A 12,087-nucleotide genomic window follows, 5' to 3' on the forward strand; every position below is an offset into this window, starting at 1 on the left:
GAAAATAATTATTTGATCTCCTGCTGAATTTAGGTTTGCTCACTTCCAAAGAAACGAAAAGTCTCTAATCTGTATGGTAGTTTCATTTTAATGGAGAGAGACAGTATAAAGAAAACACATTACATAAAAGTTTGAATGTCATTGAGTGGAACAAGTATTTGATCCCCTACAACCCAGCCAGAATCTGGCTCCCACAGATCAGCTGTGTGTCCATGTGGCACACAGATTACAATCAATCAATCAATTACAGATACTCCTGATCTCAGCTTGTTATGTGTATAAAGCACACCTGTCCACAGACTCTCTTCCAATCCAACCTCTTCACCACCATGGGCAAGACCAAAGAGCTGTCAAAGGAAGTCAGAGACAAGGCTGTAGACCTGCAGTAGGCTGCAATTGGCTACAAGACCATCAGCAAGAAACTTGGTGAGAAGGTGACAACTGTTGGTGTCATTATTCAGAAATGGAAGAAATAATCTGGTGCAAGATCTTACCCTGATTATGAGAAAGGTGGTGGACCAGCACAAAACTACACAGGAGGAGCTTGATAATGGTCTGAAGGCAGTTGGGACCACAGTCACCAAGAACAAAACTGGTAACATGCTACGTGTTAGACTGAAATTTGCAGCCCCCGCAAGGTCCCCCTGTTTAAGAAGGCACATGTACAGGCCCATCTTGAGTTTGCCAGTGAACATCTAAATGATTCAGAGAAGGCTTTGAGAAAGTGCTGCGGTCAGATGAAACTGAAATTGAGCTCTTCAGCATCAACTCGAGTGCTGAGTGTGATCCAAAGAACACCATCCCCACAGTCAAGCACGGAGGTGGAAACATGCTTTGGGGCTGTTTTTCTGCTAAGGGTACAGGATGACTTCACCACAGGATGGGGCCATGCACTGTAAAATCTTGGATGAGAACCTCCTTCCCTCAGCCAGAACACTGAAGATGGGTGGTGGGTGGGTCTTCCAGGATGACAATGATCCAAAACATACTTCCAATGCAACAAAGGAGTGGCTAAAGAAGAAGCAGGTCAAGGTCATGCAGTGGCCCAGCCAGTCTCCAGACCTCAATCTTATAGAAAATCTGTGGAGGGAGCTGAAGTTTCAGGTTAACAAGCGGCAGCCAAGAAACCTAAAGGATTTACAGAGTTTCCTTAAAGAGACGTGGAGCAAAATCCCTCCTGAGATGTGTGCAAACCTGGTGATCAATTACAGGAAACATCTTACCACTGTGCTTGCCAACAAGGGTTTCTCCGCCAAGTCATGCTTCGCTTGGTGATCAAATACTTATTTAACTCAATAACATTCAAATCAATTTCTAACTTTTAATGTAAAGTGTTTTTTCTGGATTTTTGGTTGATATTCTGTTTCACCCCCATTAATTAAAATTAAAGAACCATAAAAATTAGAGACTGATCATTTCTTTGTAGGTGAGGAAACTTCAAATTCATCAGGGAATCAAATAATTACATGACTGTATATGTATATGACTGAGAGATGTCCCGAAATGCTAAACAAATATGGAATAAGTACACTGCATAAGCATTTAGCACATTTAACACAAAGAACCACAGTGTCTGTATGCAGAATAACAGGCTATTTAAATATTTTGGTTCATTGTGTATAAGGAGCTATCTCAGCTCACCGTTAAAAATGGGTGTGCTCCATTTTGTTATTGTGCATGCTGGCTCACTGTCATGGCTTAGTGGGACACTTGGTGGAACTGAGCCACAGTAACCGTTTCACCTGTGCTTCTCCTGCTGTGACGAGTCACTTTACGTGCCTTTAAAAAATAAATCTGTATAGTGAGCACATCCAGTCTGCTGATGAGGATGTTCATTCCAGAGATAACATAAAACCAAAGTCATACACATAGTAGCACGGCTCTTCAAGTAAATGTGTTTTTTAAACATGCAGGTCCTTTTAATAGACACTATACATAATGCCTGTGATTGAGTGGCCCTGCAGTACATTCACTGTTTTTGTCTGTTTGCCAGGTCCTGTACCGCACATTAAGTTACAGAGACCGTGTCCCTACAGAAACTGGAACAAACACCCGAGGGGACCGGCGCTCGACGACTGAACCCCCAGAGCGGCCGGCGGATGACCCAGCTGAACTCTCCACGCAGAGCTCGGCCCCCGGGGTGTTGAAGATTTTCGGAGACGAAATCTGTGCCGGTGCCAATTACAAGAGCGTCCTGGCCACGCCGCGTTCTAGTGCGCAGGAACTTGTGAAAGAGGCACTTGAGCGGTACTCGCTCAACAAAGATGCTGCCCACTCTTACGTCCTGTGCGATGTGATCGGACGTTTCGAGGGAGGGGGCATGATCGGAGGAGGAGGAGGGTGGCGGACTGAATGCTTGCGAGCGCTGGGGGACAATGAAAAGCCACTGTTGCTCCAAGAGCTGTGGAAGCCCCGAGAAGGACACGCTCGCAGGTTTGAGTTGCGCAGGAGAGCAGAGGTGGAGGAACTAAATGCCAAGGAGAAGGATACCATCACGGCTGGTGAGGAAACACACAAAGAAAGGCACAAACACACACGCACAGGTAGTCAGGTACGCACTCAGCAGCTGGTCTAATTCCCTTCCTTTCCTAACGTGTCAAACTCAGCAGAAAAGCACAGCTCGTTAGCTCCTCTGCAGTCTGTGTGTGTGTGTGTGTGTATGTGTGGGTGTGTGAGGGGAGATGCAGAATAAAACCTTTCGTCATAGTTATTATCGCGTAGACAAGATATTGTATGAGTGTATGTTTATATGGAGGTGCTGTGAGGACAAAGTATTTCATTTAGGTTTCTATTAGAGGCACAAGCTCCTGTGCCATTTAACATTTAAAGAAACACACACAGCACAGTGCAGGTGAAATGCATGGACAGCTGGTCGATTGATTGAGTGAAAGCTGAAGCCTTTAAAACCGGAGGTGTGGATGGGTGTGGGCACTCTGGTGTTTCTAATGAATGACACTGTACTACAGTGACACAGTAGCAGTTCCTATTAAAGTACCTGCACGAAGCTGCGCACACCTGAGCGAGATTCTCTCTATTCTGTAGATTCAGGAAACTCAGGTAAACAACAGTTGTGACTTTATATCTGCAATGCAGCACTATGAAGACTGCTCCACACTGTGCCCGTGTGCTGTTGTTGAAACCATGACGTGACCTTTTGTGTGTAATTGGTTTACTGATTGATGAAAAGTTTGCCATTTACACACGCACGCGCTCACGCTCACGCGCAGCAACTGTGGTTTTTAGCAGAGATGGAGCAAGTATTTTCAGCCTCGCTGTCACACATAGCAGCAACACATTTCTCATGAAGCATGCCAGGGTTTACTGGTTGCCATGTCAACTTATGTGGTGGCCAGAGAGTTGCTTAGTAATCTCCTTTTTTCGTTTGTGTATAAAAACAGTGCATGTTTAAGTCCTGCCCGCACCAGAGGGGAAAACACGTCAGGCCTCTCCACTGACTTTGTGTGAAGGTGCCTCCTTGTCAATTCTGTCTGCAAGCCAAACGCTGAAAAAATCACTACAGGCTTCTTTTTGGTTGGATGTACTTCCAACAGAGTAAAGAACTCAGAACTGTATTTTTTATAAATATCTTGTAAATGTAGGTTTTCATGAGAAAAATGTGGACACTGGCAATAAACCATAAAGCACCAGTGGCAAAAAGAGTGGGGAAAACAATTCAATAGCACAAACTCAGAGCAACAGTTGCCTCAAGGTATTTTATATTGTAAGGTAAATACCATAGATTATTAAAATGAAACCCCAACAATCAGACAATTCCCATGAGGAAGCACTTGGTGACAGTGGGAAAGAGGAACTCCTTTTATAAAGCTAAACTAAAACTTTTAACAGGAAGAAACCTCTGGCAGAACCAGGCTCAGGGATGGGGTGGTCTGCTGTGTCTGGTTGAAGGTGAGGGGGGAAAAGAAGAGAAGGTTTTAAATTCAATTCAGGACTTTACAGGGATCCTAGCACTTGCTATTTCTTCACGCTCAGGAAGTGGTTTTGTCATTAATAAGTCAAATATCCAAATGTCAGTTTTAGGCAACTATATTTCTGTATGTTAAGCCAGAGCATTTTGGCAGTGTGCACCGCAGTTGAATGTATATCATTCAGAAAGCTGTGACTGCCAGACCAGAGACAGTACAACAGTATAACAGTATAGCTACAGCAATGTCACACATTAGTTTCTTAACTCCTGTTTTGAACATTCAGGGTTTCCGCCATTGCAAACTGGGTTACAAAAAATCAGATGTGAAAATCAGATGCGAGGAGGGGCAGGTCTGACTGTGAAACCACATGCTCATTGGCTAACCACTTGTGACTGACAAGTGGTTAGCCAATACCACTGATAATCCTCCATTTTTAAGCATAGTATGAGCAAGATTTACAAAAAAGACTTTATTTTTTATTCAGTACAATACAAAACAAGTCACTGAGCTCATAAACTCGGCAGGAAGATGTTTAGTGAGGTCAAGATAGCTTTGATTTTAAAGAACTGGAATCCAGGTTTAAGGCACTTCCACATTAGCTTAATTTTTCTGACCCAAAATCTACATCCATGTTTTATACTGTCTATGGGCAAGACACAGTATAAAACATGGATGTAAATGGACTAGCTCTTATATAGCGCTTTTCTACTCAGTCAGAGACCTCAAAGCGCTTACACAACACGTTTTTACATGCACTCACATTCATACAAGCACTTCCATGTTTCTACTAAGCTAAGTGCTTTTAATTAACTAACATTCACACACATTCATACTCCGACAGGACAGTCAGAGAGCAACTTGGGGTTAAGTATCTTGCCCAAGGATACATTGGCACGTAACCTGGAATAGCCAGGAATCGAACCGCTGACCTTCCGATCAGTAGGTGACCTGCTCTACCTACTGAGCTACAGCCACCCCATTGTAGGTAATGTAGCCACCATAATGGCAGCCACTGGTTAGTGACACACCGTTACAAAGATTCAAACTGAGGGCTTTTGTTTTTGATGCTGGGTGGCATGGTGGTGTGGTGGTTAGCACCATCACCTCACAGCAAGAAGGTCCCAGGTTTGAATCCAGTCTGTGTATTCTTCACTGTGTCTGCGTGGGTTCTCTTCTGGTACTCTAGCTTCCTTCAACAATCCAAAACATGTGTGGGGTTAGGTTAACTGGTGATATTGATCATAGATTTGAATGCAAGTCTAAGTTAATGACTGTCTCTATGTGCTAGCCCTGCGACAGATTGGAGACCTATGACAACCCTAAATTGAATGGATGGATGGATGTTCTGAAAACATACATGAAGAGCAAAGGGTGAATCTGACTCTGAAACCATGGACACCACATGCTCATTAGCTAACAACTTGCTGATCATAAGGTGCTAGCCAATAAACATCCATCTGTCCTTCCATTTTCTTCCGCTTACTGTGGATAATCCTCCTCTCTGACTCTAAGAATGACCATAAATTACAAAATTAACAAGTTTCATTCAGTATGACCTAAAACTATTTGTATCATCAGGAAAGTGTTAAGAGCTGCGACCTGATCTGGCTAAAGGAGTCGCAGGGGCTGATTCTGGCCATTAAAACAAATGTAGGTTTAAGGCCTTTCCGCTGTGGTTTATTTTGCCACTCGGAAGCTACATCCATCTTTCATACTCTCTACAGGGGGGTAACTTTATGTCTGAAACAGGCTTAGATAACAGCTAACTAGACATATTTTTAGGCCATCTTGTTGCAGTTTTGGACACACATTATGTAAGAGAAAGACATGGTAAATGGACTGGTTCTTATATAACACTTTTCTACTTTACCTGAGCACTCAAAGCGCTTCATGCAAGTCTTTTTATGCCAGGTGCACATTCACAGTCCAATAGATGCATTCAGTATCTTGCCCAAGGATACTTTGGTACACAGACTGGAGCAGCCAGGGGTTGAACCACCAACCTTCTGATTAGTAGACTACCTGCTGTACCTCCTTAGCCACAGCCACCCCATGGTACTCAAAGGCTGCTGAATTGAAATCTTGGTGTATAACTTCATGGGAGAAAAAAAACTTTTTAAAGCTTATTTGTGAGCATTTTTTAAAATCAGATTTGACTGCTTATTCTAAACAGTATATGTGTTTTTATGTCCTGGTGACCGTTGGAAGTTCATTTAGATAACGCTTTAATGACTGCCAAATATGTGCCCGGAGGGGAAGATGGCTCCCTAGTGGTGAGACTTACTTCTAGAAATACTTTGATATTGTGGGGCTGAATGTTTTCCTCCCCAGTGGTTATCAGAGTGGCATTTTGTGCACTAATCTTAGGTACAGTTGGATAATTGTTTGGGTCAGTAGGTAGACAGTATTCATGCAGATGGTAGCATAAGATCTTTAAAGCATAAGGTTGGTGGTTGCTGCTCTGGGAATTTTTCATTTCCACGTTAATAACTTGAGCGAACATATCTGAAAGGTTAGTTTATGCTTGGTTGATGATACATGACATCATTTCCTCATTGTCATAATGTTTTCCACTTTGCTTTGTAGGTTTTTACTAGTGAAAATCCTTTCTCCCATCAAATTATTTGCAAGCTTAATAGTAAAAATACTAAAAACACTGAAAATGTTAAAAGTATTTTTGTCCTTAAAACTTGGCTCATTTTCACCAGTTGCAGTCTTCCAGACCTTTAGCTTTCTACCTGTCGGTGTACTGAAGTAATCTGGACACATCCCATTTTTTTCTTCTGCTTCTCCTGCCAGATGGCCTCACTTCATTATATAAAAACAGTACCAGTACTGTAACAGTACTGAATGCTCATTCAGTAAATAGCTCTTTATCACATCTGAATCCTTCTTTTTATTGGCTAATCACAGATGTGGCTTCTTCTTCGTGACTCTGCCTTTGACACCGAGGCTGATACTTTCAGTGTATCATTTAATAATCTGCCAGTTGAGGACCTGAGGCATTTGTTTCTCAAATTAGACGCTCTGATCTACTTGTCCTTTTGCTCAGTTGTTAACAGGGACCTTCCGCTTCTCTGTCTCTTCTGGTTAGAGCTAATTTGAGCTGCTCTCACATGAGTAGTGCACATTTTTGTAAAAAAAAAAAAACAAACACTTTTTGCTGATGCACCACACACTTAACTAACCAAATTTATTGATTCTTTAATTAGGAAGGTTTTCAGTTGTGTTAACATGTGAGCATTTTAAACTTATGATAACACAGCATGCCACTGGAAATATAGACTGTACATAAATGATGGCTACAGCCACCTTTGGCTTGTGAAGCCTCAGTGTTAACACTTTGGAGACCGTAATGTTGTTTCAGAGCTACTGTATTTGGACAGTAGAGTGGAGGGCTCATTTATCAGCAGGCAACACTAGCAAACTTTGTTAGCAAGCTGCAGCCATAAGCTGTATGTGAACACAGCACAGACAGAGACATCGGCTAATTAGTGTTAAGCAACAGGTTAGCAGAGACTTCTTGGATGAGCTGTAGCTCCCATTATTATTTCTCAGACAGTTCCATTGAAAAGGCTCCAAAGACACAAACACCAAAAACATGGCTGAGACGACCAATTCAGTGACTGGAATTAGCACAGGTGAGGCCCTTCAGATGCAGTTCAGTTAGAGCTCCATTTATAGACCAATATGTCAGTCAAAGCAGCCAGATCCTAACTACTGCACCTTTATGAAGTTAAATTCAGCCCTCAAACAGTTGTTATGAAGGGGTAAATTAACTATAGAAGCCAAACCCGTTTTGTACATTTTATCTGAACTGCAGTTTTTGGCACTCATGCATCAGTGTCATTTGTATAAATAAATGTCATTAAGAGCATTTCTGAAAGTTTAAGTTTAATGGTTAAATAAAAACAACATTTGTAGTTAACCTAAAACATTTCAGTATTAGTGTTTGCGCAGTGTTTCTACTACGTTGAGCAAATGGTAGATCGAGTGGTCCATCGTTTGGTTAAAAACGGCAGTTCATTGTTAGCTTTGCTATTTTACTGGATTTGTAAATAAATGAAATAAAGATTATCACCAGCCTTATCCTTTAAAAGAAGTCTTCACTGTTCTTTAGGATGGATGGAAAACTAGAACTTAACTCCCCTTTATATAGTGTCTGAGAACACTTTGTGCGATACAGCTTTATTAACTAATACATATTAATACACATTTTCATTTTCACACTAACCTTTTCTCTGTTGTGTTGTAATGCTAATAGAAGTCACACCCTGAAGTCTTTCTGCCTCTGTCTTCAACTCGTCTCTTTTTCTCTCCTTCTCTGTGTGTGAGGTTGCATGCCCATGTGTGAAGTTTGTGTATTCTCACACACACTTTCTGAAAAGGAGATTGCACTTTAAAGGTACTCCAGGATTTTCAACACATATGTAGCACATCACAGCCAAATTATTTTACTTATCATTCGATGTATAACAGCTGCAAAACCAAGACTACAAATGTGATACAAACATCTGCCATCTCGTGGCTGCGTTCATCTTCCCATATCATGATACACTGCCACCCCCCTCGGCTTGATCTGTTAGCCATCATTACATTTCTAATAGATGTGATAGATGAGCTGAGCTTTGTGTTGAAAGACAGTTTACTGAGCTTCTGTTTAAGATAGATGATAAATAAAGACATTTGATAGGGCTGCACAATTATGACCAAAATGAGGGTCATGATTATTTTGATCAATATTGAGATCATGATTATTTATTTGTTGTGACACAGTTTTTTTTTAAATTATTGTCAGTGCTTTCACATCCATGCTGTGTGACATTCCTGCTAAAGTACAAATCTTTGCATCAAAATAAAAATATAAATTTTTTAAAAATTGTACAAAAGCTTAACACTAAATTAAACAAACGGGGCACTGCTTTCACCGTTACCTTGTGCTACATTCCTGTTAATTAAAACTTTGTTCTGTTAACTTTGTTCTGTACAAAGCTGAATGTGCTAACAACAAAATCACACAAAAATCATCAATGGAAATCAAATTTATTAACCAATGGAGGCCTGGATTTGGAGTCACACACAAAAGTGGAAAAACACACTACAGGCTGATCCAACTTTGATGTAATGTCCTTAAAACAAGTCAAAATGAGGTTCATTATTGTGTGTGGCCTCCACGTGCCTGTATGACCTCCCTATAATGCCTGGGCGTGCTCCTGATGAGGTGGCAGATGGTCTCCTGAGGGATCTCCTCCCTGACCTGGACTAAAGCATCTGCCAACTCCTGGACAGTCTGTGGTGCAACGTGACATTGGTGGATGGAGTGAGACATGATGTCCCAGATGTGCTCAATCGGATTCAGGTCTGGGGAACAGGCGGGCCAGTCCATAGCTTCAATGCCTTCATCTTGCAGGAACTGCTGACACACTCCAGCCACATGAGGTCTAGCATTGTCCTGCATTAGGAGGAACCCAGGGCCAACCGCACCAGCGTATGGTCTCACAAGGGGTCTGAGGATCTCATCTTGGTACCTAATGGCAGTCATGCTACCTCTGGCGAGCACATGGAGGGCTTTGCGGCCCTCCAAAGAAATGCCACCCCACACCATTACTGACCCACTGCCAAACCGGTCATGCTGAAGGATGTTGCAGGCAGCAGATCGCTCTCCACGGCGTCTCCAGACTCTGTCACGTCTGTCACTGTGCTCAGTGTGAACCTGCTTTCATCTGTGAAGAGCACAGGGCGCCAGTGGCAAATTTGCCAATCCTGGTGTTCTCTGGCAAATGCCAAGCGTCCTGCACGGTGTTGGGCTGTGAGCACAACCCCCATCTGTGGACGTCGGGCCCTCGTACCATCCTCATGGAGTCAGTTTCTAACCGTTTGTGCAGACACATGCACATTTGTGGCCTGCTGGAGGTCATTTTGCAGGGCTGTGGCAGTGCTCCTCCTGTTCCTCCTTGCACAAAGGCGGAGGTAGCGGTCCTGCTGCTGGGTTGTTGCCCTCCTACGGCCTCCTCCACGTCTCCTGATGTACTGGCCTGTCTCCTGGTAGCGCCTCCAGCCTCTGGACACTACGCTGACAGACACGGCAAACATTCTTGCCACAGCTCGCATTGATGTGCCATCCTGGATGAGCTGCACTACCTGAGCCACTTGTGTGGGTTGTAGTGTCCGTCTCATGCTACCACGAGTGTGAAAGCACCACCAACATTCAAAAGTGACCAAAACATCAACCAGAAAGCATAGGTACTGAGAAGTGGTCTGTGGTCTATTGAGTGTGTCTTGCTAATTGCCAATAATTTCCACCTGTTGTCTATTCCATTTGCACAACAGCATGTGAAACTGATTGTCAATCAGTGTTGCTTCCTAAGTGGACAGTTTGATTTCACAGAAGTTTGATTTACTTGGAGTTATACTGTGTTGTTTAAGTGTTCCCTTTATTTTTTTGAGCAGTGTATAAAGTCTTTCACTCCATTCATTGTACCTGCACGATGGATGTGAATAAAACTCATAGCAAAGCACTCGACAGGTGTGAGAGCCCTCTCCATTTCCACCTGTGAGGTTTTGCATACAGTGTGGGGGTTTTTTTCACTTTTGAAAAATAATTGCGCGAGGGTATAACATGTCTTACGTAATAATATAATAATAACAACATAATAAGTTAGTTATTTTGCTTTTATGGTGCAGACACAACTCTACAGCACTCTTTGCATTTGAATTCTTTTTTCTGGCCCTAACAGTGGATCATAATCTGCTTTGAGGGACAAGCTCTTCACCTTCTGTTGTGCCAGACATTTGAATTTTTTTGTCTCTTAACGTAGTGTTACACATCCAGGCCAGCCCAGGAGCTGCAGGGAACAGCTGTGATTGACACAGGGAGGCACGTGGTCAGGCGCTGCTTTAGGGAGTGCTTGGTTTTCTTTTGCTTTGCATTTTAATTAGTGATGCACACATTTTTATTATTGCCCAGTCATGTTCATTTAATTGTGAGAAGCCAAAATCGTGATCGAGATTAAAATTTGATTAATTGCGCAGCCCATTTGGTATTGAGGCTAATTAGCCATACACTCATGATGCTTACGCTAGTCAGCTGTGTGACTCTGTGTGCATTTTTTGTTTCAGTGTCAATCCACTCATGATCAAATTATCATGTCTGCTGTGGTTTCACTCCTCCTCACTTGACTCATTAGGGTTTGTTTCTATTAACAGTTACTACATTTTTTAGGCAGTGTGCAACAATTTTACTCTTTATTCCCTACTAAACATTAACAGAGGTACAAATAATAGAATAGACTAGCGACCTGTCCTGGGTGCACCTTGCCTCTTTCTCTCTCACAGCTGGGATAGGCACCAGCCCCCCTGTGACTCTGAATCTGAATTGGATTATAAGGAAAATGAATGGATGGATGAATGATTAAACAGTAGACTAAAAATTAAAGTGCGAACCAAACAGTGGATGTAGATAAATCTTTACACCCCTAATTATCTTTCAGTGGTATACTTTATGTCCCTTTTTACTGGTTTTCTTCATCTGAGAGCCTGCAGCAGGCATCCAATTTGATATCACTGCACAACATCTAAACAGACCCAAATTAAAGATCAATAAAGGCAACACACATACAAAGTTTCTAATGGAAAGTGTAACTAATTTGTCAGTGATGTGTTAGAAGGGAAAGTCCTGTAACTCACACCTTTAACTGTGTATCTTTCTCTACTAACTGCTGATGTTTCTCACTTAAAGCACAACAGACTCTCTTCTGCATGTATGTCCTGTGTTGTGCGGATGGTATATGTGTGTCTGTGTGTGTGATTCGGGGTTATTCTGTCCTTGGTGTTGGGGTGTTTTCTCACCTTACCCCCCTCCTAACCCCTCCCACCCTGCTGTAGGGCCCAAAACCCCCCAATTCCTGGCGGCTCTAATGGGTCGGTCTGGGCTGGGCAAACACAGGAGCTCCCCCCTGCGGTGTGGCCGAGTGGTACAGTCCAGCTCTAAAGGTGGGGACTGGCCTCAGGTAGGGTGGCTGTCAGTCATTGCCATGAAGACCACCTCTACCTGCGTCGTCACCAGTGCCACCCCCATTGCCAGTGATATAGAGTGTGTGGGTAAATCTGTGTGACCCATCGCATGGCCTCAAACGTCCTCAGACTCAAGCCATGAGGAGCT

The 12,087-nt window shown here is 42.8% G+C and overlaps 1 protein-coding gene across 6 annotated transcripts in view; it reads left to right on the forward strand.

The window, feature by feature from the left end:
- The window catches only part of radil (Ras association and DIL domains), a 33,851-nt gene that overhangs the window by 5,362 nt on the left and 16,402 nt on the right, over positions 1-12,087 (forward strand). For all 6 annotated transcript variants that reach the window (XM_030738942.1, XM_030738949.1, XM_030738936.1 and 3 more), the window contains one exon: positions 1,994-2,501. In XM_030738942.1, the coding sequence (XP_030594802.1) occupies positions 1,994-2,501 (508 nt within the window). The remainder of the gene's footprint in view (positions 1-1,993; positions 2,502-12,087) is intronic.

This window comes from Archocentrus centrarchus, chromosome 1 (assembly GCF_007364275.1).
Source record: "Archocentrus centrarchus isolate MPI-CPG fArcCen1 chromosome 1, fArcCen1, whole genome shotgun sequence".
NCBI classification, from domain to species: domain Eukaryota; kingdom Metazoa; phylum Chordata; class Actinopteri; order Cichliformes; family Cichlidae; genus Archocentrus; species Archocentrus centrarchus.